This window comes from Myotis yumanensis, unplaced genomic scaffold, assembly GCF_028538775.1.
Source record: "Myotis yumanensis isolate MYYU_CA2020_CCGP unplaced genomic scaffold, mMyoYum1.0.hap1 SCAF_3, whole genome shotgun sequence".
In the NCBI taxonomy this organism is placed as follows: Eukaryota; Metazoa; Chordata; class Mammalia; order Chiroptera; family Vespertilionidae; genus Myotis; species Myotis yumanensis.
This window is the reverse complement of record NW_027223754.1, coordinates 145,100,534-145,126,170: the sequence shown is the minus strand read 5'-3', so window position 1 is coordinate 145,126,170 and position 25,637 is coordinate 145,100,534. Positions and strand designations below refer to the sequence as shown.

Genomic DNA, 25,637 nt, shown 5'->3' with positions numbered 1-25,637 from the left:
CTAAGTGGTTTATGTCTCTCAGTCTTGTAGTCCTCCAGCCCACTACTTTTTAAAAATACCAATATGGTTATGCTATTGTCTTGCAGAAAACCCTTTCAATCATTCTTTTTCACTTGAAGAATGAGGTGAAGTGCAAAGCCCACCGATGCCATTCAAGGTTTATCAGGATATAGGCCCTGCTTTCCTCTTCAGCCTTATCTCTCACTGGACACCCCTGCCTCCAAACCATTCTCTACCATTGTTGAGTAAACACTGTGCTTTCCGTATTTTCTTTTTTCATAATTGAGATTTTATTGTTTGTTTTGAGGGTCAGTACACAAACATTTCAATTTGTACACGGTTCTGAACATGCGTACCAAAATTGTAAAGTCACCCAAGCTATTCATTTCTAAATAGTTACTCCAGTGACTTTCCAGCTTAAAATTTTTGAGGCTAATTTTCCTTAATAGAGTATCAAGTACCAATATCTTTAAATGTTGACACGCTATTACATCAAAGCCCCACTAATTTACAATTTAATATCATATATACTACATTATCAAATTTTCAATCTTTTGCAGCACATTAACAAAGTTACTAGGAAAATGACTACCACATTAAAGATACACAAAATTCTGGAAGGGAGAACCAAGATCAAGAAGTGTTTTGTTTGTTTTTAAGGAAACAATTCCAACCAAGACATGTGAATAGAAATAATTTAAAAATGTTCAAGACATAGCAAATGTACGACTGACTCTAAATTGCCATTTAGTATGCTTTGTAGTATAGGATATAGAACTTCCCCATCTATGGAAAGTTAAGCTGACACCCAAGACAGAGCCTCCCATGTTCAATTGAAGCATCCATCTTATATAAAAACTGCTGTTAGAAATTTTAAGCCTGCTATTTTGGCTTCTGTAAATACTTGCTTGCTTAAATAATAAGGAAATAAGACTACTCCCAACCTTCCCCAGACAAAGTTATCAGTGCTGGCGCCAGGCCAAGCCTTTGTTTGAGATCTCAAAGCCCCAGCACATAGGGCTCCTTAAGAACTTGCAAAAGGGAACTGGAAAAACCCCATATTTGGGAGACAAAGAGGGTAAAAAGGTATAAATACAGGAAACTTTCCTGTGTGACTTCACCCAGAATTCTACAGACATTTTTCTCTGGGCCCGCGTGTAATAATAATAATAAATGTAACTCCATCTCTCTAAGCGTTGCTTGGTTCTTCTTCGGTCTTCTGTAACACAATATCCCACTATTTTCTGGTTGTAGCAAAAAATAAACAACCAGCAAATGATTTCACCTGTTAAAATAGAAAAGCATTTACACTTAAAAAAATAGGATGAGGTGGAATTCCCGCCTTAAAAATGTTTCTAGGGCTACTAAAATATTTGCATTTGTAAAATAATTGATTAAAATATTGTTCTGGATTGACAAGAAGGGAGACGGGGACCACTGATAAGACATGGTCTATGACATTAATCAGACTTGGCTTCTCCTGCTTCATCTGAGGCGGGACTCTCCTCGTATTTAGTTCCTCCATTTTCTGCAGGTAGCTCTCCTTTTAGGTTCCTAGTCAGTCACTTTGGCCTGCTTTCCCTTTGCAGATTTACCCTTTCCTGCCACCTTTTTTGGGCTATGTTTCCACTTTTGCAGGAGTAGGTTTGGCTGTCCTCCTCTTGGGCTCCTCCTTGGCTGACCCTTTGGCAGAGCTGACCTTCCTCTTGGGCATTGTAGCAGTGGGGCGGGTATGAGCTGGGTGCCCGAGGGCCGCAGTGCACCTAGTGACTGCGAGAACCTGGGCTGCCTGGCTGCTGCCACTTTCCTGGCTGCCCAAGCTGCTCAGACCCCCATATTTTCTTATATTGTTTTCTGTAGATGAAATATGTCTCTGACCATTTCCCGTTCCCTTCTGACAACACAAACTCACTTTTATTTTTTAAAATATATTTTTATTGATTTCAGAGAGGAAGGGAGAGATAGAAACATCAATGATGAGAGGGAATCATTGATTGGCTGCCTCCTGCACGTTAGACTGAGCCCGCAACCCAGGCATGTGCCCTTGACCAGAATCGAACCTGGGACCCTTGAGTCTGCAGGCCAATGCTCTATCCCAGCGAGGGCACACCTCCTACAAGCCTCTTCTGACTCCCCTAAGGTAGCTTTAAGCACTCTCTCCCTTATTCTTTAATGTTTCCCTATGAAGTCAACATATTTTGTTCACTTATTTATTTGCATGTATGGTTTTTCAGCTAGTCTGTGATATTCTAGAAGGTAGGCACTGTATTTCATTCATCTTGCATCCTAGGATTCAGTTTCAATGCCGAACACAAAGTGAGTGCTTAACAAATCTTTGTTGAATTACACATCTTCCCAAAACCTGTTTTGCTGAAATAATCTATGTATGGTTTCCTGAGTTTAGTTTTTTTTTTTTTTTTAAATATATTTTTTATTGATTTTTTACAGAGAGGAAGGGAGAGAGATAGAGAGTTAGAAACATCGATGAGAGAGAAACATCGATCAGCTGCCTCCTGCACATCTCCCACTGGGGATGTGCCTGCAACCCAGGTACATGCCCTCGACCGGAATCGAACCTGGGACCTTTCAGTCCGCAGGCCGACGCTCTATCCACTGAGCCAAACCGGTTCCGGCTAGTTTTTTTTTTTTTTGTTAAGATGTTTTTCCTTGTTTGGAATATTCAAGAAGCTATCTAATGTAATAGTTGAGAGCAATGGATTTTGGAGCCAGACCACATGAATTTATATACTGCCTCAATTACTCTTTAATTGTATGAACCTAAATTCTTTGTGCCTTAGTTTCTTCATATGTGAAATGTAAATAATAGTTTCTGTCTTGTAGGTGCTTTTGTGATGGTGAATCTCTATTTTACCTAAAAATATGCTTAGAATAGAAATTAAAAAATGCTAAAAACTCAGGAATACTAGTTAATGTTACCATTATTTCAGTCGATGTATTTAAACTTGAATTTCCTCTTAGCTGGTCAGAAATAATTTTTAGAGAAAATGCAAGTCAAATAATATTTCCAAAATTAGATAAAATAATGTTTGCCCTCAAGACTCCAGGAACAATGAAAATTCAGTTAATATTAGTTCACCTATTTCTGTTTTGAAATGTTTAATATTCTTTTCTATGTCAACAAGCAGTGTCAGCCCCAGGCTTTGGTTAGTTTTGCAGTTAAACAACTGCATTTGGTCAAGAGTCATCCATCCACTCCTCAAGAAGGTGGCAATAAATGAATTTCATGACTTCTGAAAGTTTGAATAAGTATATCAATTGATATGCATTTCAAATTGAATTGTTGGATTTGATCTAGTTACAAGTGGAGAGGAAAAATTCACTAACCATATGTAATACCCTAATCAATAAAGAAAAAAATTTTAAAAACTCACTAACCATCAATAGCATCGAAAGAATGACTGAATGGGCATTTTTCTTCCTTTCCTTTTCACTTTGTGAGAAAGATTCTAGGGTTAGTGTCTCATATGGTTAGTCAAACATATGGCTAATCTATGTATGTGTGGCTAAATCAAAGCCTCACATTTTCTTTACAATTGCCTGACTATTACCACAAAATGGCATCACACAATTGCAAAGCAGTGCCTTTATGAAAGCCATCGCACATGCACATGTCCACACACAACACATCAGATCAGAAAATGCTTACTCATATAAAATAAAATGGCTTAGGGATTCAGCAGTGCTGATTTGTCTAAAAAATCTTTCCTTCTTTTGAAAAGAAAGCACAAAATCTTTGAATTCATAGTCACCTAAAGGCTGAGGTTAACTTGCCAGTAGTGGGTTTGAGAAATGAGAGCTAACATCAGGCGACAGATATTTTCTTTCACAAGTAACACCCTCTTATGTATTGTTCTCCATCACCCACGTCCAAACGGCTACTCGACCTATGAAACAAATCGCATCATGAGCACAGATAACCCCAGGCTTCAGGTCTGTAATCTGACCGTGGCCATCAACAGCCAGAAATGAGTTTCTTTCTAATCAGCCTTCCATCAGTCCCCAGTCACTCATATAAAGGAGCCCTGGGAGGGGAGGATTCACATTGCTCTTCAGCACCAGGGTTCTGGACAGCGCCCCGAGCCGGCTGCTGTTCTCAGGCTGCTTTCTCAACCTCCACCAGCGCAGCTGCTACCCCTCTAGTCCCCCCTGCTGCAGAGAAAGAAAATTACATCGGGATCCATGCAGCCGGCAATGATGATGTTTTCCAGTAAATACTGGGCAAGGAGAGGGTTTTCCCTGGATTCAGCGGTGCCCGAAGAGCATCAGCTACTTGGCAGCTTAACAGTGAGTACTGAGTATCTGGACTAGTCTAGAGAGTATTTTCTAGGGTAGCAATGGTCTCATCCTGCCATATTGTCATGTGGACACCTGGTGTAGAGTAAGCACACACACCTCAACTCCTTCCTCTATCTGTGCACCCTGCCTCCCTCCTGTCTGCCTCCAGTCTTCCTTCTCTCTCCATAAAGCAAAGCAGGTGTACTGATGGCTACATGCTAAACTTCTTTTCCTCAGAACGTATAAGTAGAAAGCAAAGAAGGTCCTGAACATCGACGAAAGGTTATATAGGCTAATGTTGTACACCCACACCCCCAAAAGTGTGTAGAATTTTGAAAGGCCATTTATTATGAGAAGAAACAGGGAGAAGAAATGAAATAGATTTTCAGGGTTCCTGAAAGATTACTGCATCTCCTATACCCCATTCCAACTACAGAGTCTTGACCTTCAAACACAGAAGTAATCTTTTCTACTTTACTCTATAGGTATTGGCTATTGGATTAAAAGAAAGATTGAGTTCCTTTCAACAGTTTTCCTGCATTGCTCAGTACTCCATTTTATTCAGTTTAATTGATGGACTATGAAAGCAACACACCACTTGTTTCATTATTTAAGATAGTTTTTATATTTAAAGATTAAGAGAATAAAAAAGTAATATTTTGCAGGATTTTAGATTCTGATTTGAGGTAATACCATGGAATTTAATTTAAAAAAAGACACTGAAAGAAAAATGTATTCATATTTCTAGTCATTAAAAATATTAAATGATATTTCATTATTGTACTATTAGACTTTATCAACCAATAAGAATTCAGTCTGTATCATAGAAAAATCTGTTTTAGTATTGTAGCTCCAACTCTGTGCCAGAGGGTTGTATTGTACTGGTGTATTATTACTGCTAAAAATGTTGAAAAGTAATCAGGGCAAGTTTTGTAGAACTATTTAAATCAATATGCAAAAATAAGACCAAAAAACTTAAACATAGATTTTCTAACATTTAAATATCATGAATATTTGGATGAGATATTGCATGGAGGAATTTTGAAGTTATACTGTAATGCTAGAAGGAAAACAAAGAAAACTCAGAGTTATGCTACTTAAATATCTAAGATCTCTGTGTTAGGTGGTGAGGAGGAGGCAGATGGTGAGAGTACTGCGACATTTGAACTTTTAATGGCAACATACTATCAAACTCCAATATCTGCATTAAACATTTTCTCCCTTAAGTCATAAGTAATAAAGTATTTGTACAGATATAAAAATCTAGTGAGTGAGACAATACTAACATGAGAAAATAAAGCCAGTAGAGAAAACAGAGGAAAACATGGCAAGTCACTATTCATTGGGTTCCATGTCTAAGGTACTTTCCTCAGTTTCATGAGGAACTAATAAATTGGTGAGATTGTATTGAATCCCTTTTTGTCAGGGATAAAGTTCTCTGTTTACCCAATTCCTCATTTGCATGTACAAAAGAGTACACCCTAGATTTGCTTTGTCAAATTAAAGTTTCCAGTTTTTTTTTATTCTGCATTTCTGACAATGTGACCTGAGTTTCTGGAATCTGCCATTTGTATCTTTAGCCAAAAGGACTAATAGTCATTACTTAGTCATATATATAGTCTCTTGAATGGCTAATAAAGTGTTAGTCTTTTTCAGTTTCTCAGATTCTACTCTTTGTGTCTAATGATTAGGTAGTGTTCTTCTCTCTCTCTCTCTCTCTCTCTCTGTCTCTCTCTCTTCCCCTCCGCTCTCTCCACACCCCTTTTCTGATTTTTTCCCTTTGTGCTGAACTTCTGTAGATAGATACCCATTGGCCATGTGGACCTAACTGCAGAAAGTGAGGTTATCAATGACAGTGCATGTCAGGACATATTTCAGAATAAAAGGAATACTTTGTTTTTAAGATTTAATCGAAACTAAAATTATTGTGAAAAATATACATTTGGTCTTCTTTGTGTTGTATTTAGTAATAATATAGTTTTCATATGGGTCAACTAGGCTAACAGTTCACATTTTATGCTGTAAAGTAAACTTAGAAAGGCAGGTGTTATTCATATATGAGATTTTTTTTACTTTATGATAGTCAGATGTTTGTTGCTCTTTAAGTGGATCAAATCTGGTCCCCCTTTTAATTGCAACCACTGGATGATGTCTTAGAGCTCTGGAAAATAGTTTCTTAGAGTCAATTAGACCAACATTTAGGATAAAAAGTTATGAACTGACATAGCACCTTCTTGAGTTTATATGATTCCTGGGGCTTCCAGCATATGAATGGAATCTCTGAAAAAAAAAAATACAGAGAAAGAGAACTCTGGAATCCTAACTAATATGTGTGCATGTGTGTGTTTCTACCTTCTTAAAGCTAAATAAAGCAAACTCTGGCAAGCATGATGATAAGAAAGGCAACAAGGGAAGCAGCAAAAGTGAAACTGCTACTGAAAGTGGCAAGACGGCGGTTGTATTCTCTTTGAAAAATGAAGTTGGTGGATTGGTCAAAGCGCTGAAACTCTTTCAGGTGAATGTACACTATCACTACATACCTTTAAAAGTGACTGTGTGCCTGGTTACAAATCTGTCGTCCGTTACAAAACATCACTGAGGCATTTCTGGATACTGTGTTGAAAGGTTCAAAGAAAACAAACTTCATAAGGCTCTACAAGGGGAGTTGGTCTGCCAAGCAATGGAATGAGCAGATTCGTGGGAACAATGTTTTATGAATTCAGAGTTAGCCTACTAGTAATTCTGCAGACTGTTGCCAGGTGAAGCAGTTAGTGATTAAAAAAATGTGAGCCTCACACCTGGAAATACAAACACAAAAAGAGCCAGGATCTCTTTAAATATTAAGAGCCTGCAGCCCGATTTGATTTGACATTTGAATCATGCCCATGTCTTGGAAGCACATTTACTGCATAAAACGAGATGCCTGAGTATAGGCATTTGGTATTCCCCTAAGCCTCCTTGTTTCATGAACTTGCCATTTGTAAAAAGATGAGTCACTTTCCTTATAGGTAAGTTCTCTCTTTCGCTTAAGGAAATGCAGTAGCCTTTTTTCCCCCCAGGCCTAAATGGGTGGTTTAAACACTGAAGAAAGAGCCTGGTTGAGAATGAGGTTAGAAAAATCCAGAAAAACTACTGCCTGCTTGCCAGGGCATACCCGATGGTTCCTCTACTCTTCAGAAGGCACCCTCCTTTACAAATGCATTATGGGGGTTGCTGATTAGATAAGATAGGGTGCCGATCTCTTTGAGGTGCCGGGGGCTCCTAGTGCAGTGAAAAGATGGAATTACAGTCAGAGGATTCAGACCTGTGTTCTCCTGGCTTGGCTAAATCATAGCTGCTTCCTATGTTCAATTTCTTCATTTGTGAAATAGCAATAATTCTTCCTACCTAACAAGGTTGTTGTGATGAAATAATATGAGTGAAAATGCTGGTCAAGTATACAGATATGAGGCATTATTGTAATGTCGCTTTGATGACTGTAGAGGGGGAATTAGCAGTCTGATTTGGCAAATATTTCCTTGTTCTCTTTTGACCTTGGAGAAAGGCTCAGGCACCATAAACAGTTGTAATGGAAATCTGGGGAAATATTTCACACATAATTATATCATCCAGCGCTGTCTGCATACAGTGCCCAATGGCAGGGCAATTCAATTAGACAGCTGGGTGCAGTGGAGAAAACCCTGGAGAAAAAGTTAGCAATCCTGCGTTTTCACTTGGCCATCAGCTAGTCATGGGGTCTTAGCTAAACCACTTAACCCATCTGGACCTCAGTTCCCTTGTCTACAAAATACCTACTCGGCTTCAAGCAGAGGACATTAAAAGTCCAAAGGGACACAATCTGCGTGAAGACTCTTGAACTTTGAACTTCATATTAGCCTCACCTTTATCATCGGCCAGTTTAGAGAATGTGGCATTAGCGCAAAGGTTAATCAAAACAGAATTATGGCATTTCGTTTCCTAGTCGCAGGACTGGTTTCTTTATACCGAGGAGGATGCTGTTTGACTGGCACTGGAAACCACCCCTCCTGCTCCTGTGCTGAGGATTCTGAGACCGCCCAGGACCGTGCCAGGAATCGTGCTGATAATCAGAGTACCATCTGGAGTGATGGGGAGGGGCCTGCTTATTTGGGGGTGGGTTAGAGTGAGAGGAGAACTTAAGTCTTCAGTTAACTCAGGGGAAAGGAAGACTACATCCCCGAGGAAATTTAAACCTGAGGTTCAAGTATTAAATTGCTGCCATCACTCAAACACCTTATTGTAAGGAGACTTTTACTCCTGAAATCCATCATGGGGTGGTGATTTCAACAAAGCGTTCTTGTATGAAGCTAGCCTGGAGGTTGCTGAGAGAACAGTTACTAAGTGGTCCCATTTAGGGTATTTTGTTTGCGGTTTGGTTTCTCTTGGCCTTCAGGGATCCACACTTGGCTGCTTTTCTTCCTTTTCTTTGCCTACACCGTGGGCTACACTTTGGCCCATGTTTCCCAAACTTCAGCCATTTCATAACACCATCCCCGTTTCTGCCTCTTGTACTATTTACTTATTTTTTTCAAAGATTATTTTATTTCTAAACGTTATAAAGTTCATTTTTAAACTTTAAATTACAGTGGAAACTTTATACCACTATAAAACCAGGGTTTTTAGTTTTAGTCATGTTTTTTTGGAAGCATATGAAAATAGAAATATAAATCTGGGCATTATATAACTTAATGCCCCTCCCGCTCCCCAAAGAATCAGTGGGATCTGGACTGCTCTGGGAAATGCCGATGTTTGTAATTTTATAGGGCCCTTTATATTAATGTCCTCCTCTTTATTATTGATTTCAGAGAGGAAGGGAGAGGGGGAGAGAGATAGAAACATCAATGATGAGAGAGAATCATTGATTGGCTGCCTCCTGCATGCCCCACACTGGGGATCGAGCCTGCAACCCTGACCGGGTCGAACTGTGACCTCCCCGTTCATAGGTCTACCGTCAACCACTGAGCCACGCCAGCTAGGCCCCCCCCCCTTTTTTTTAATGAGACAGGAAAACTGATTACAGTCTCTATTCCTATTAATAGAAACACTGGAGGAAACATATCCATGTTTTCATTAACCAAAGAGGGAGGAGGATGTCTCTTCTTCCTTTGTGGGTAGTGGGTGCCTTGTCTGAGTTGAAGGAGAGTAGCTGTGGCATTCCTTTCATTGTGCCTGGAGGTGATTCAGAGGTGTTGCTTATATCCCCACAGGAAAAACGTGTCAACATGGTTCATATTGAGTCCAGGAAATCCCGGCGGAGAAGTTCCGAGGTGGAGATCTTTGTGGACTTCGAGTGTGGCAAAACAGAATTCAATGAGCTCATTCAGTCGCTGAAATTTCAGACTACAATCCTGACGCTGAATCCGCCCGAGAACATTTGGACAGAGGAAGAAGGCAAGGCCAGTTTTTGCTTGTCGGGTGATTTTGCAATCTGACAAACGTTGCCAAGGGGAACACACAATCTGTGAGCTAACATGTTTGATTCTGCACTGTGTTTTCAACAGAGCTAGAGGATGTGCCCTGGTTCCCCCGGAAGATCTCTGAATTAGACAAATGCTCGCACAGAGTGCTCATGTATGGTTCTGAGCTCGATGCTGATCACCCAGTAAGTGTCCAGTAAAATCCATTCCACACCCGCTCTCCCAGTTCCCTCCACGTGCCAGGCACTGTGCCATGTTCTGTGCTGTCAATCCTGTACTGTAGAGCAATTTATTATTTATTCCCCATAACTGCGAGCAGACTTTTAGATGAGAAAGCTCCCCTGTAAATATGCGTTGGCTGGAAGCAGCTTAGAAAGATGGCATTTCCACAAAGCATTCATTTTTTAGAGGGTTGGACAGAGGCGGAGATTCTGAAGCTGGGAGATGATTTCTGTAGAATGAGACAGCCTGAAATATACGTGCAGATGGTGACCCTTGGAAGAATGACGAACTGAAATTGATCACTCTTTGGGGAAACTAGGGAGGACTTGGCATTATGGGGCTCAGTGAGAGCATAAAATTCTCCTTGCTATTTTCCTTGACGGGAGGTAGTTAGGAGTAGAGTAATGGAGTGGACCTCAGTCTCAATGGAAAGGCAGAGGCTATTAGAATAAGGCTGTGATGGAAGACGCATCTCTTCCCGCATCCGCCCGGAATCTATTTACCACCATCTCTCCCCTACGCCAATAAAAATGACCACCTGGAAAGAAATATGATACGTAGGTAAGCATTTCCCATGATTCCCTCCCCCCACACCTTTACATTCGTTTTTATTTAACACAAGAGACCGGGAACTTCTTTATGGTCAGAATGAAGTACAGTTAATAGTCTGGGAGAAATAAGCTATGTCCTCATTCGTTACAAGCATGTTTTCCCCCGGTGCCCCTTGTCTATAAACAGGCAGATAAAAGGGCGAAACCCAAGCAGATCGGTCATGCTTACAAGAGTGTTTGTGGTCTGAGGGCAATGGCTTATAGGTATTCATTTTATTTAAGCGGAGGAAGTCTGGAAATCTGATAGTGGGACTACAGGCAGCGGTTCTCAAGTGCGGTCCCGGGACCAGCTGCCTCAGGAGCTGTTGGTAACAAGCCCACACTCGAGTCTGGGAGCTCTGCTGTGAAGAAAACGATGACAACTTCAACAAGAGGAACATTTTCAATCAAACCATTTGGCATAATAGGCCCACTCAAACTAATTCATAACATATCGTCCAGACAAATGGTCAGACAGATCTAATTCAATTGCATTATTTGCATTTTTTCCCCCCAAAGTTGAATTCACTCAGACACAGAGTGTCATATCTGCCATCATAGCCTAAAGGTTCAGGATAATTCACAGGTAAGACTCCTGAACATTAAAAAAACACTCAAAAGCGCCTTTAGCCATCATCTATTTGTCATCTTCCCCCTCCCCACCTCCAGGGGAGTCGGAATTAGTACAGAGGTTTGATTTAAGAGCTTAGCAGTGAGATCACTGCCCAGACACCAGCTGTTCACTTGCAGGATGACCTTGGGCAAGTCTCTCTACCCCCTCTACCCCTGTGTCTCAAATTCCTTATGCAAAAGTGGAAATAAAATTCTTATTGACCTCAAAGGGGCATTTGAAAAGCATAGTTAATAAAACGAGTGGAAAGCATTTTGGCGAGTAAATACCCAATTCCAGGAAGGGAAGTGCTGCATTAAATCATCCAGATCAATGCCTGGGCAGTAAAGGATTTCTTGGTAACCTCTCTCCAAACGCTCCCCTCAGTCTAGTTTGAAAATTACTTACCTGGAGAAAGGGGGTCAGCCCTTTTGATGGAACAACCACAGGAACCACTGACCTTGCTGTGAAAAAATGTATTCAATACTCAGTGTACATTGTCCTGTGCTTAATTTTGTTCCATTACCCCTAATTACATCCACCTTATGATGCCTTTTCTTATTTTCTTTACAGCCACTTTAAATAATTGCAAGTAGTTAGCAACCTCCTACATCACTCATTTTTTTTTAACCACACATCTTTCTTTTATAAGCACACCAAATGTTCATTGTGCACACTTTGATATTGGCAAGTTGGTGTTTTTATGTTATTATTTGATGAGGACAGAAATGTTGTCCAAGGCCCTTTTGTGCTTCAGAAGAACCCCGGTCCTGAGAGGGGTTATTGCACGAGGATGGGCCCCCTCGTGCTGGCATGGCTCAGAAGGGGCTGGGGGTGTAAGAGTCAGCCACGGAGGCGCCCCGGAAAGGGTTAACTATCTCTCTAGGCCAGGGCCTCCCAAACACTAATGGACAAACAAGTCACCTGGAATATCTTCTCAAAATGCAGATGAGGTCCCGAGATTCTAGAGAGCTTCCTAGCATTTTCAGCGAGCTCCCATTCGAGGCGTATGCCGCAGGTTTGGGACCATACTCTGAGTAGCAAGGATCTAGACTGGTTCAAGGTCCACCCATAACATGCTTGTTCATGAGCTCTAACGTTTGAGAACGAATATCCTAGCTCAGTGCTTCTCAGCCTAGCTTTCCATTCAAATCATCTGTGGGGAATTAAAAAACAGACTGAAGCCAGGGCCTCATTTCAGGGTGCTTACATCAGAACGCCTGGGAATGCGCCTGGGGTTTGAGTCGTATTTAAAGCTCCCTGGTGCGTCTGAAATCCCACCAGGGTTGACTTACCTGGGGTAGCTCCTTGAGTGCCAGCGTACAGTTAGCTGAGCACTTCCGGCTGCCAGCCTGGCTTCAGTTTCCCTTGGCTGAAACTGAGAGAGGAAGGGTGGGTTGTCCAGCAACTACTTTCTGGGTGTTAGGGTTGCCAGATTTAGCAAATAAGTATACAGTGGGGCCTTGACTTACGAGTTTAATTTGTTCCAAGACCGAGCTCGTTAAGGAGCTAGTTAAGGAGCTCGTTAACTCAAATCACTCTGTCAACTCAATGCAAAAAAATCGGCCGAGAGGCAGCTGGTATCTCAAAAAACTCGTTAGCCGGGACACTTGTAAGTCAAGGCCCCACTGTATATAGGATGCCCATTTACATTTTCATTTCAAGTAAACAACACATAATTGTTTCTTAGAAGAATGCCCCAAATATTGCACGTGTCCCGTATCTCTATTTTATCTGGTACCCTTATCCCTGGCCTCACTCCTGGGTGATGGAATGCGGTGTCTCTGATCCCCAGGGTCGCCAGCATCCGGTTTGCTTTGCGGGCCCAGGATTCAGTCCTGGAAGCTGTGGATTGCCCACACGTTCATGTAATCGCCGCCACCCTGGGCTAATGAGGCGTGATGAGTGAATCACTCTCCGCATGCCTGGAAAAGGTGCAGGTGTTCGCTGAGGAGAGACAATCGAGAGTCTTCAGGAAGCCCAGCAGATTATGATGCTGTTACCATGGTGTCCGGTTTGGCAGGAACTGGGGAACAGATGCTGTGCTTTTCACACGGCTCTTTTCCTTTTGTCCTGGCCTGCTTTCTTTTTGAGTAATAAAGGTGCTTGGATCTCTTCAGTTTCGCCATCCCAGGTTGCCTGGCGTTCCCAGTGAGAGCTGAAACTCGCACTCTCTGTCTAGCAGGATCACATATCCCCTCTGCAGCAGGAGTTTTCTTTTGAGGACCCAGATCCATTTGTGAATGTGATAGCTCTGGTCACGAAATTTTGTATGCACTCATTTTAAGGCTTCCCACGCCAGCCTATGGGCCCCAGTTTAAAAACTCCCAATTCATAGCAAAAGGAAAAAAGTGCTGGCTTCCAGGGCGGGAAGCTTCGTGGCTGCAGGGGTCTGGGTGACCTCAGGGCCTTCATCTCCCTCCCCGTCAGTAACTCTCTTGTGCTTCCCGAGAGAAGGGCTGTTGGTGATTGAAGCTCTTCACTTCTGTCCAGCAGAGTCCTGGGAAGGTTTCTGGCTTGAAGGCCAGTTCTTCAGCCAGGAGAGAGAATGCAACGGTTTTCTATGCGTTTGAGTTACTGTTGAACAGCCCACCTTGCAGAAGTTGCAGCAGGCGGCGGCTGGGCCTGTGTGGGCCATGTGGGCCTTTGTGGGCCTGTGTGGGCCATGTGGGCTATGTGGGCCTGTGTGGGCCTGTGTGGGCCATGTGGGCCTTTGTGGGCCTGTGTGGGCCATGTGGGCTATGTGGGCCTGTGTGGGCCTGTGTGGGCCATGTGGGCTTATGTGGGCCTGTGTGGGACTGTGTTGGCTGTGTGGGCCTGTGTGGGCTGTGTGGGCTGTGTGGGCCTGTGTGGGCCATGTGGGCCGTGTGGGACTGTGTGGGCCGTGTGGGCCTGTGTGGGCCGTGTGGGCCTGTGTGGGCCATGTGGGCTGTGTGGGCCTGTGTGGGCCAAGTGGGCTGTGTGGGCCTGTGTGGGCCTGTGTGGGACTGTTTGGGCTGTGTGGGCCTGTGTGGGCCTGTGTGGGCCTATGTGGGACTGTTTGGGCTGTGTGGGCCTGTGTGGGCCTGTGTGGGCCTGTGTGGGCCATGTGGGCCTATGTGGGCCTGTGTGGGCCTATGTGGGACTGTTTGGGCTGTGTGGGCCTGTGTGGGCCTGTGTGGGCCTGTGTGGGACTGTTTGGGCTGTGTGGGCCTGTGTGGGCCTGTGTGGGCCTGTGTGGGCCATGTGGGCCTATGTGGGCCTGTGTGGGCCTGTGTGGGCCTCTATGGGCCTGCGTGGGCCTGTGGCAGCTCCCCTCTCAGACCCGTGATCTCAGTGGCCTGTCCTCTTGCCTGGCCTCCCTTCTCAGAGTGGCCACTGCTTCCTGCTTATCTTTTGGGGCTGCATCAATAGAAAGTTAAATTGAAATAATTCCTTCTGGGCTCCCAGCACTCAGAAGAAACACCTTCTAAAGGGAAAGAAAATGGAAAGCCTATTGACATGAGGGGAGATTTTCGAGTAAAACAAGAAGTCCTCTCAGAAGGATTCCACTTGACTGAAGAATGACAGACAGGATGTTTAATTTCCCAGGTGTTATGACAATGAATAAAAGCCTTGAAGTGGCTAAAAACTCATCAGACTCATGGGAACTCAGGATGGAATGGAGCGGACTCACTGTCCTGTGCATGAATCCCTTAAAATTGGTTTTGCATCGTGTGGCTTTACTCATAAGATACAGCAAAACCTCTTTAATCCATACTAATTTGGGGATTTGAATGAATGAGTTTTAAATAAATGAACACTTATTGATCATTTACACAAAGAAATTAAATTTAGATTAACTTACTGAATAATCAGGTTAAAGGGACCTGTTTTTATGGAAAGGATAATATTAATTTATGATGAAGATCAATTACATGCAAATGAAAACCAAAAGATATAGTCCACAGCATCAATTTGCTTAACTAAGCCACTCTGCCCACTTGGTGGAAAGGCAAACTTTAGCCTGAATTCCCGCACATCCCAAATTAGTACAGTCCCGGTTTAATGAGGTTTTACTGTGTGAGCACAGTTTGCTTCTGCCTGTGTCATAAAGATGTCATACAAGGATACACATTTACATTTGAATTGAGTAGTCAGTCAACACCACAGCAATTTTCTCTGAGGCCTTCTGCAGCTCACTTTTTGGCTCTCGGTTAAATAACGTCATCTCTTTTTCTGTTTAAGGGATTTAAGGACAATGTCTATCGACAGAGAAGAAAGTATTTTGTGGATGTGGCCATGAGTTATAAATAGTAAGTACCTGTGTAACTGTTTTTGGCAACTTGTCACTGGCTGGTTAGAAAAGCACATGCTATGTTAAACAGACCCACCTTCTCTTCGCTTTGACTTTTCTGAAGGCAGATAGGAACCATTTTAAACACTCTGCAACTCTGTGGGCATTAAATACCAACACTGATGTTTGACATCTGTGCACAACTGTGAAAGAATGAGACCTTTGGGCCTCATGTCAAGTGCTGAATTTTCACCATTGTGTTCACAGCTCCACGAAGGAGCCACTTTTGTCCACTCTGCAGGGCCCAGAAACTGTGTTTTCATTTTGCTTTTGATTTGAGTTTTCCGTAACCTCCCTCAATGTCTAGCGTCGCGTCCCTAATGAAAGTAGGGAATTCAGCAAGAATGGCGAGAGGGCTCATGTGAGCAGCTGAAATGAAAAGAGATGTGTTTGCTTTGTGTGGAAAGGGAAACTTCCTGGAAATTGGAGAGTTTCACACCCAATCCTGGCTCAGGGTGGGGAGGAAATGAAAGAACCTAAGGATTGTGGTGAGGACTGTGCATTGTGCATGGTATTAGATGGCCGTGACAGGGTACTGCGACAGGGTACTGTAGTGTGTTGACTGCAGGCCATGTCTAGAAAAATGGAGTATAAGATAGGCCTCTATGTATTCTGGTCACACCAATAAAACTTGTAGCCCATCATGGTGCTGCCTTTACTTTGTCTGGTATGTGATCAGCTACATAAATCTGTCATCAGGACAAAATATAAATCCTACCTGGCAGGAAAGATTCTTTTTTATTCTAGTTGAGACTAGGTGAGAAACTCAATTGTCCTGTGGGGCAAGTTTGTCCTTGGTGAGAAGTTAGGACATTACATGTGTTATACAAGGTATCAGTGTTTCCTTCCCTCCCTCCCTCCCTCCTTCCTGCCCTCCTTCCTTTCTTTCTTTTTAAGGAATATGACACATAGGCACTTAAGGCAAAAATGGGAGGATTTCATGCAACACCTCTGATTGGGCCAGTCATTTGCTCATTTCTAACTTCCCCGGATGCTCTGGTGCTCTTCCTTTCCTCCTACCAAACCCCATGCATCCTTCATTCTTCCTCTAGTATGTTTTTAATCCTGAAAACCAGGACTACTTGGCACATGCTTTTCCACACGTGTCTTCTCCATTCTCATCTCTTCTGTTCCACGCAGCTCCTTGACCCTTTTTTAACTACTGTGACCTTCTACCTCCTCGCAATGTCAGTGTGCTGATGGCTTGTCCAGGCCCAAGCCCAACCTCCTGCCCCCTTAAGCCCTCAGCACTGTCTCTCTCTAACCTTGTCTTCCAGTGTTTCCCCGTCAGGTTGCCAAGACAGCACTCTGATGGCCGTGCTCATTTTTTCAGATCAGGCCCTGATCAGTGGTCGTGAGTGTTAAGATGAGTTCCCCGCCCAGCGGCATGGCTCAGTGGTTGAGCAGTGACTTGTGAACCAGGAGGTCACCAGGTTCGATTACCAGTCAGGGCACATGTCCAGATTTCGGGCTCGATCCCCAGTGTGGGGTGTGCAGGAGGCAGTCGTTTAATGATTCTCCTCATCATTGATGTTTCTATCTCTCCCTCCCCTTTCCTCTCTGAAATCAATACAAAAATACTTAAAAAAAATAAAAAGACGAACTCCCCTAGGTTCACAGACCCTGCCTGTGGAACCAGGCCATGCCTGCAGAGGTGGGTCCTTAGAAAGGGGTTGGCAGGACATGCCTTTGGGACCTGAGGGGACACAGTCAAAGCTCAGGGCTTGGCAGAGCCTTTTCCTTCAGATAAAAGATAGATACAAATGTATTTCCTATGCAGTATATTATATATATGGTGGTATATAAAGGATTTTGTTAGCATAGTGATCAAGGAGCTAGCTCAAATGTCATTTATTTCTTCTTGACAGAGCCCACGCTGGACAAAGGCAAGCTGCTATTGTGATGACACTAATAGAATTGATATATATGCGTCAACCCGTTTTAAGAAGCATTGTTATGGGGGGTCCTTTGGCGTTAAAGGAAACATGTTTGTATAGAGAGGAGGGGAAACGGGCACATAGTAGAAATGATGGAGGACGAGGCTCTCAAAGTATTCACAAGTTTGCCTTTGCTGTTTTCCCTTAGCGCAAGAGGGACGCGGAGATGTGGTATCTATTGGAAACACAAGTCAAAATTGGAGGCTGGAAATGGTGGAGATTTTATACAAAGGTGGGCTGGCTGGGGCCGGAGGGAGTTGCAGTATTCCAGGGTCCAGCCCCAGCTTACAAAGTGGGGCTGTATTCAGGGTCCAGGGCCTGATTCTCCGGAACCGAAGGTTCAGGAGGCCGAGGTAGGCAGGGCACCGGGGAGTCATCATGTCACAGGGAGAAACTACTCCCATGGGACTCACGCCCGCTCCCTGTTGTCATGACACCAGAGAGGCCAGATGATAACCTGAAGGCTATTTTGGAGACACAGTCAAAGCAGAGGATATTAAGAGAGTTTGGGATCCAAGACCATTGCAACCCTCTCCCCTGGACAGTGCTGACTCAGGCTGAGTGCCCAGAATAACATGATGGGAAACTGGGCCATCGGAGCCAGACTATCTGGGGCTGGAGTCCTGATTCCATGGCTTCCTCCTGGGGTGATCAACATCACCTCGCCCCAGTTTCTTCATCGGGGAAGAGTGTCTAACAATAGAACCCGTCTTGCGGGGCTGGTGGAAGGACTATGAAAGAGAACCCATGGCTGTGCTTTGCACAGTGCCTAGGGCGTGATTTGTGATCATAACTGTCAGTTATTGTTCCATCCTCCCCTTTCCCTTGTCCACAGACTGTCTTCAGTTTCCAGGTGACCTACTGTTTAATTCCTTAGCTGTGTTAACACCATTGTTCTTGCTGCCACCTTAACAAATACTGTAGTTCAAGTGTCCCTGGAAGTAATCCTGGGAATAAAACTCCTTCCGTTTCCCACTTAAAGACTGTTGTGTCTACCGATGCATTTTGTGCTGACCGACATCCTTCTTTGTGGAGAGATTTCATAGCGAGCAGTTACGTTCCCATGTGTGTGTGTGTGGGAAGCTGCAAATACTGATAACAGATTGCCAGTTGCCTCGGGTGCTTCTTGTCGTGGACAGAGTGAGGAAGGTGGCAAGGGAGTGCTTCAGTCAGGGACTTGTGGGACGGAGAGAGAGAGAGCGGTCACTGCTTAGTGTCCACCATGCCATCACTGCTGTGGCTTCTCCGGGTATGAGTTAGGATGGATACGGGCCAGCCATTTCTGTGTGTGTAAATACATGTGTGTTTGTGTGCAAATACCTGTGTGTTTGCAAGCTGAGGGCAGGGCTCAGGCTTGTATTCTGGTGCTGGTGGGGGTGGGGCACAGGTACTAGCAAGTCCCTAGTGGGGCCTGGGTCACCATCTCCAGCTTGCCACGCGGTAAGTGAGGTTTTTATTTTATTTTTTATTTTATTGATTTTTTACAGAGAGGAAGGGAGAGGGATGGAGAGCCAGAAACATCGATGAGAGAGAAACATCAACCAGCTGCCTCCTGCACACCCCCTACTGAGGATGTGCCCGCAACCCAGGCACATGCCCTTGACCGGAATCGAACCCGGGACCCTCCAGTCCCCAGGCCGACACTCTATCCACTGAGCCAAACCGGTCAGGGCGAGGGTTTTTTTTTTTTTTTTTTTTTTTTGAGGTTTGCTTTTATTTGACAAAAAATAAAGCTACAGTTTCTGGTTGAAATAGATCTTTTTTCCAGTGCTAATGGCTTTCTGAGTGAGCAAAGGAAAAAGATGTCGATACAATAATTACTTAAAATAAGCGCGTTTGAGTGGCTTCTGGCCGAGTGCTGGAATCTGATTTCCAAGCCAAAGCTTGAACCACAGGTCTGAAAAGCAGATCATTTGAAACTGGGTGGTGCTGGAAACCCCCAGCGCGTGGGGTCCCTGCAAACATAGTTTGGTGATAAAATTAGAGACCAGTCTGACACGGGGAGACCAATTCAACTTCCTGTTGATAGTTCGTTAAGGCTTTCAGGACACAGAGAAGAAGTCAAATATATGGTCGGAAATATAGACAAAGACGGAGCAGAGGTGGTTTGGGGGTGCCGCAGGGATTGGCGGGATGTCGTCTGAGGGGTGCACAGGGGAGGGGAAGGAAAAGATATGAAGTACCGAATCATATCTATTGAAACATGGCCAGGAAGCCCTCGGGGGCATTTGTGTTGAATACTATATTTTCTGTGATAGTCTTGGAAGGATAAAGCAGGGGGGAAGAATCAACACATGCAGAGGAAAATGAAACAATTCCACTCTATGATGAGAAAACAGCAGGCTCGAAGTCCGTATGACCATGAGCCTGAGAGAGGAGAGGGCCTGGGGACCGTGCCAGCACACTGAGAACTGTCCATAGGTGCCACTCAGGTGCGTCCCTGATTGACAGCGCTGCCGAGAAACATGATTGATTACCCAGAGGTCCGCGCCGCCTGCAGACATGCCTGAGCGCTGTGGCCACGCGTGTCAGGAAGACCTAGCTGCCTCCCCAATAACGGCGGAGGAAGCATTCATTAGTGCAAATATCAGTCTCCCTAGAAGCCCTGAGAATGAAGGCCCTGGAATGACAGGGCAGTGTTTTAATATCATGTGTAATGGATGCGGGTCGCAGCCTGTCCTCCCCAACCCAAAGGAAAGAAATCGGAGTGTAAACAAGCACAGAGGACCCCGGGAGGAGATATGTGAAGCGCATACAGACTCGCAGTCACTGGCAATGGAAGTGCGTGGGGGGCAGACGGCATGTGGAGGAGGGGAAATGATGACTGTGGTGTTGGAGCTGTAGGTTTGTGTGATACTCTCCAGGTTTCTGTCATTGGCACCTTCATATTTTAAGCTTGACATTAGCTTTCCTGCATTTCTGTGGGTTTCACAATTCCTATATTGTTGGAGGAAAAATGAGTAATAGAGGTGTTTTTTTTTTTCTGGTTGATTAGAAATAAACAGATTTTTCTTTGGGGGCTATTATAATGATTATTCTCCAACAATATGCATGCATATTTAATTTAATTATATTAGTGGTGGTGGTGGTGGTGGGGTAGTTATTTCAATCTATCGTACTCTCTTGGAAAGAGGCCCCGAGCTCTGACTTTAATATGCCCCTCTTGTTTGCTTAAATTGATTTTGAATATTACTGTGATTGTGTTTGGTTACGAATGTGCTTTCTCCTCGTTGAAATTAAGGTGGTACGTGAACCTCATATTCTTCTCATGGGGCTGCCTCCTTTTTGCTTTCCTTATTTATTTTTTTGAGTCCATGGAATCTGAAATGCAAATAAGTAAAAGCAAATGTCAGTGGGTAAGGTAAACAGGGAGTTTCAACATGTCATAATTTGCTTTAATTAAAGTTGGAAAATTCCCCAATTTTCCAAGGAAACTCATTTGATTTCAATTCCAGGGAATCCACCCTAGCTGGTTGGGGCATGGACCTCAGTTACAGGCTTGATCCTCAGCGCTGGTTGGGCGCATGCGGGAGGCAACCGATTGATGTATCTTTCACATCGATGTCTCTCTCTCTCTCTCTCTCTCTCTCTCTCTCTCCTCCTTCCACTCTCTCTAAAAGTCAATGGAGCCCACCGGCATGGTTCAGTGGTTGAGTGTCGACCTATGAACCTGTAGGTCATGTTCGATTCCTGGTCAGAGCACATGCCTGGGTTGGGGGCTCCATCCCCAGTGTGGGGTGTGCAGGAGGCAGCCAATCAATGATTCTCTCTCTCATTGATGTTTCTATCTCTCTCTCCTTCCCTTCCTCTCTGAAATCAATAAAAAAATATATTTAAAAGAAAGGTCAATGGAAAAATATCCTCGGGTGAGGATTAGCAAAAAACCAAAACAGAACAAAAAACAAACCTAGGGATCCAAATGGTTCCTGGACACCTCTCAGCCTCAGTGTTCTCCTCTGTAAAACAGAGATAACAGTGTCTCTGTGCCTCTCCCCTGGGAGAGTTTTAAGGATTAAATGAAATCGATGGAGCATTGCCATGCAATGCACTTTACTAATAACTTTATCAAAACAATAATCAACACCTCCAGGCCAGAAGCCTGGGGTTTACTCAGACCCCTGACCTGCTTGCAAGGCTTCAGTTACTTTCTCCAATTTCTCTTTCAATCTGAGAGGCTGTGCCTGGAGTAATTAAGAGTTGTAGAAGTTACAGCTGGACTGCCTGGGGTGAATTCCAGCTTTATCACTGCCAGCCAAGGGACACCTGCAAGTTATTTGTCTTCTGTGCCTCAGTTTCCTCTCTCTCCTCTCTCTCTCTCTCTCTCTCTCTCTCTCTCTCTCTCTCTCTCTCTCCCCCTCTCCCCCTCTCCCTCTCCCTCTCCCCCTCTCCCTCTCCCTCTCTCCCTCTCCCTCTCCCCCCCCCTCTCTCTCCCTCTCTCCCCCCTCCACTAAGGAGAGCGATGAGATAAAATTAGAGACCAGTCTGACATGGGGAGACCCAGAGCCACCGGTGTCCTGCCTACGTCGGCCTCCTGAACCTTCGGTTATGGAGAATCAGGCCCTGGACCCTGAGTACAGCCCCACTTTGTAAGCTGGGGCCAGACCCTGGAATACTGCAGCTCCCTCCGGCCCCAGCCAGCCTACCTTTGTATAAAATCTCCACCATTTCCAGCCTCCAATTTTGACTTGTGTTTCCAGGTCGAGCCTGCTGTTTTCTCATCATAGGATAACCCTACTTCTGCTTTAGAAAATTATTGTAAGGGTTAAATGAGCTAATATACTAACAACACTTAGAATACTGCATAGGAAATGCTACTTTAAGTATTTGCTAATATTTTTATAACATTCGTTTTCTCACTTCAACCGATCTCGCCTTTTCCTCTAACATCTCCCAATCTTTTTATTACCTTTAATACCCTTCTCCACCACCTTGGCCAAGACTTTCTATAAGCCCTGAAGTCCGTCTGATTATTACACTGTATTTGTTATTCATCGCTGTGTAACAAACTACCCCCAAATTGAGCAGTTTAAAACAGCAAATACTCGCCGAAACCGGTTTGGCTCAGTGGATAGAGCGTCGGCCTGCGGACTGAAGGGTCCCGGGTTCGATTCCAGTCAAGGGCATGTACCTGGGTTGCGGGCACATCCCCAGTGGGAGATGTGCAGGAGGCAGCTGATTGATGTTTCTCTCTCATCGATGTTTCTAACTCTCTATCTCTCTCCCTTCCTCTCTGTAAAAAATCAATAAAATATATATATATATAAAAAAAAACAAAAAACAAAAAAAACAGCAAATACTTATTATCTCACGAAGTTTCTCAGGGTCAGGAATCGGGGAGCAGCGTGGCTGGGTGGCTCTGGGTCAGGGTTTCTCAGGAGGCTGGAGTCAGAGTGTTGACCAGAGAAGCAGTCATGTGAGGGCTGGACTGGGCTGGGGCTGGGAGACCTTTCCAATTTGGTCACGCACATGGCTATGGCAGGAGGCCACAGTTTCTGGCAACGTGGGCCTCTCCACAGGGCTGCCCTCAAGTGACCCAAAGAGATCGAGGAAGAATCCATCTAAACTCAGAATTGATATTCCATCACTCCTGATGAATTCTATTGGTTTCATAGCCCAACCCTGATATACTGTGTAAGGGGACTGCACCTGGGCATGAATACCAGCAGGTGGGGCTCACTGGGAACTGTCTTGGAAATTGGTGAAGACATACATTTAATTTGTGTTTGATATTATTTCTTTAAGACCCTCCCTAACTGCTCTTCCACAATGGGTGCTCATGCACTGTCTTTAGAACTAGACTACAGAAGGCAGGGCAGCATGGTGCAGCAGAAGGTGGGGCAGAATGTATAGGTGTTGGAGCTAGACAGAACTGGGTTTGAATTCCTGCCCTCCTCACAAGCTCTGCGGCCATGAGCATTGACCTAATCTCTCTGAGTCTCAGCGCTCTCATCTTAATGTGTACCTGGTATCATTGGGAGGATTAGCAATGATTACAGAGCCCAAATGCTGACTGGTGCAAGCGGGTGTGGAATCTATGATAATGTGATGATTATCATCACGGTTAAGTTGCTAATGGTTCCTTAGTTCCATATAACCATTTGTTAAGCTCATTTATACTGAGTAAAGGACTTTAAGGAGTGAATGAATTAAGGAATTTTTGGCTCCATGGTGGACTGGGTTAAAAAGGAGCTTTTCAAAAAATCTGTGTGTGTGTGTGTGTGTGCGTGCGCATGCAGTTTCAGTTTCACGTAACTCATGTACACAGCTTGCTTCTTCAACCTACAAAGTGACCCTCTGCAAGGCCTTCCCAGGTCAGCGAGTCTCAGCTACAGTTAGAGGGTCCAGGTGGGGGCTGCGCTGTGTGGGAGGCATCCCTGAATGGCTGATGGTGGTAGAAATGTTCACCACACTCGGAGCTCTTAGCTGGCTTATTTGGATAGCTTCCCTCAGTTAAATTCTGTCCCCATGCTGGACCCGTGTTAAATGCATTGCTTATGTTCTCTCATTTAACCTCACAGTGAGCCTCGGTGACAGGCGGCATTATCGTAACTTGGTTTGAAGGTGAGGAATCTGAGGTTTGGCGACATTAAGAGACTTGCAAAAGGTGACACAGCTGATTGTCATCCACATAAACACCAGTTGTTATTCCTTTAACTTCTCCAAAATCGAGCAGTAAATTGAACACTAGAACCAAAGCAAATATCTATAGTCCCAGGTTTATTTCCCAGATGACCAGAACAGTTTCAGAACAAGGTCGCTCTCGGGGGTTTCCAGTGTGCCTCTCTGATGGGATCTAAACCTCTCCTTAGCGCAAGAAGCCAGATTGTTTTTCTTTCTTTTCTTTTCTTTTTTTGGAAGTGGCTGTAACACTTCACTTGCCATATGTGTTTTCATACACAAGTTGAAAATAACACTGAAACAACTAAGTCAGTGACTTGGAATTTTAAAGAGTCATTCTCTACACAGAATTCTCAGCATATTTGAGATGCATCGTTCTTTTTAAAAATATATATATATTTTATTGTTTTTTTTACAGAGAGGAAGGGAGAGGGATAGAGAGTTAGAAACATCGATGAGAGAGAAACATTGATTAGCTGGCTCCTGCACACCCCCTACTGGAGATAGGCGTGCAACCAAGGTACATGCCCTTGACTGGAATCGAACCTGGGACCCTTCAGTCCGCAGGCCGACTCTATCTACTGAGCCAAACTGGTTAGGGCAGTGGTCGGCAAACTGCGGCCCCTTGAGTGTAGCTCTTCCGCAAAATACCACGTGTGGGCGAGCACGTACAGTGCGATTGAAACCTCGTGGCCACACTCAAGGGGCCAAAGAGCCGCATGTGGCTCGTAAGCCGCAGTTTGCCGACCACTGGGTTAGGGCAAGAGATGCATCAGTCTTGTATGTATTTAATACACTTGAGATATTATGCAGCCAGGACGCACACCAGCCCTGTCTGGCTCCAAGACCAAGTGCTGTCTCTCGTGGAGTGCGTGGGACATCTGCCTGGCCCTGGCAGGCGGCCCACCTCCTCGCCCTGCGCAGCAATTGTGTGCTCCCCTCTCAGGCCCTGTGCTCCCCGCCTGCTGGAAGCCTGACCCTCGTGGGGTATATCATGGATGGAAATAAACACAGCTGGGCCGAGGCTTGAAAAACAATGTTAGAGATTTGTCTTTCTCTGGCTTTTTCTAGTTGCTAGCCTATTTATTTCTTGATTTTTTGATTGACAAAATTGCACCCTTTGAGATTCATTTGCTCTGAGGGTAGGTACACAGCTAAACAGAGACTAAAACAAAACAGCCCCAAATGGAGACTAGCGTATTTGAAAAGTGCAATCACCAGCCCAGCAGGCTCATTCAATTTGGGTGAGCTTGTGAATATTCCACTCAGCGCCATTACAGAGGGAGCATTCTCTCATTCATCAGGGAATGGTGATGAGAATCTAACCTCCTCTCCCCATCAAAGCAGAGAAGGGCATTTTCCCCCTGCTACCCGCCTTCCTTTCCCCACAGCCCCACAGACCACATGCTGTCATAACAGAGCCCTCTGGGACTGAGATTCAGCAATATGCCATGCATTTTAAGATGCCGGATAGACACGAATGATGGAATGGATGAGCCTTGGAATAAACGTATTGGGCTCCTAAGCCAGCGCCTCACTTCTCAGGAGATCTTCTCAGTTTCCTCTTTTCCTTAGATGACTCGGCAGGAGTCAGCCACAGGTTGACAAAGGAAA

General features: G+C 44.3%; 1 protein-coding gene and 1 pseudogene across 1 annotated transcript in view; one reads left to right on the top strand and one right to left on the bottom strand.

The window, feature by feature from the left end:
• Window positions 1–1,460: 1,460 nt before the first annotated feature.
• On the bottom strand, window positions 1,461–1,714 carry LOC139005371 (non-histone chromosomal protein HMG-14 pseudogene; annotated as a pseudogene).
• Window positions 1,715–4,200: 2,486 nt separating this feature from the next.
• The window catches only part of TPH2 (tryptophan hydroxylase 2), a 97,785-nt gene continuing 76,348 nt past the window's right edge, over window positions 4,201–25,637 (top strand). Inside the window, exons 1-5 of the mRNA XM_070407634.1 lie at window positions 4,201–4,305; window positions 6,659–6,811; window positions 9,522–9,705; window positions 9,816–9,916; window positions 15,360–15,427. Of these exons, the coding sequence (XP_070263735.1) occupies window positions 4,201–4,305; window positions 6,659–6,811; window positions 9,522–9,705; window positions 9,816–9,916; window positions 15,360–15,427 (611 nt within the window). The remainder of the gene's footprint in view (window positions 4,306–6,658; window positions 6,812–9,521; window positions 9,706–9,815; window positions 9,917–15,359; window positions 15,428–25,637) is intronic.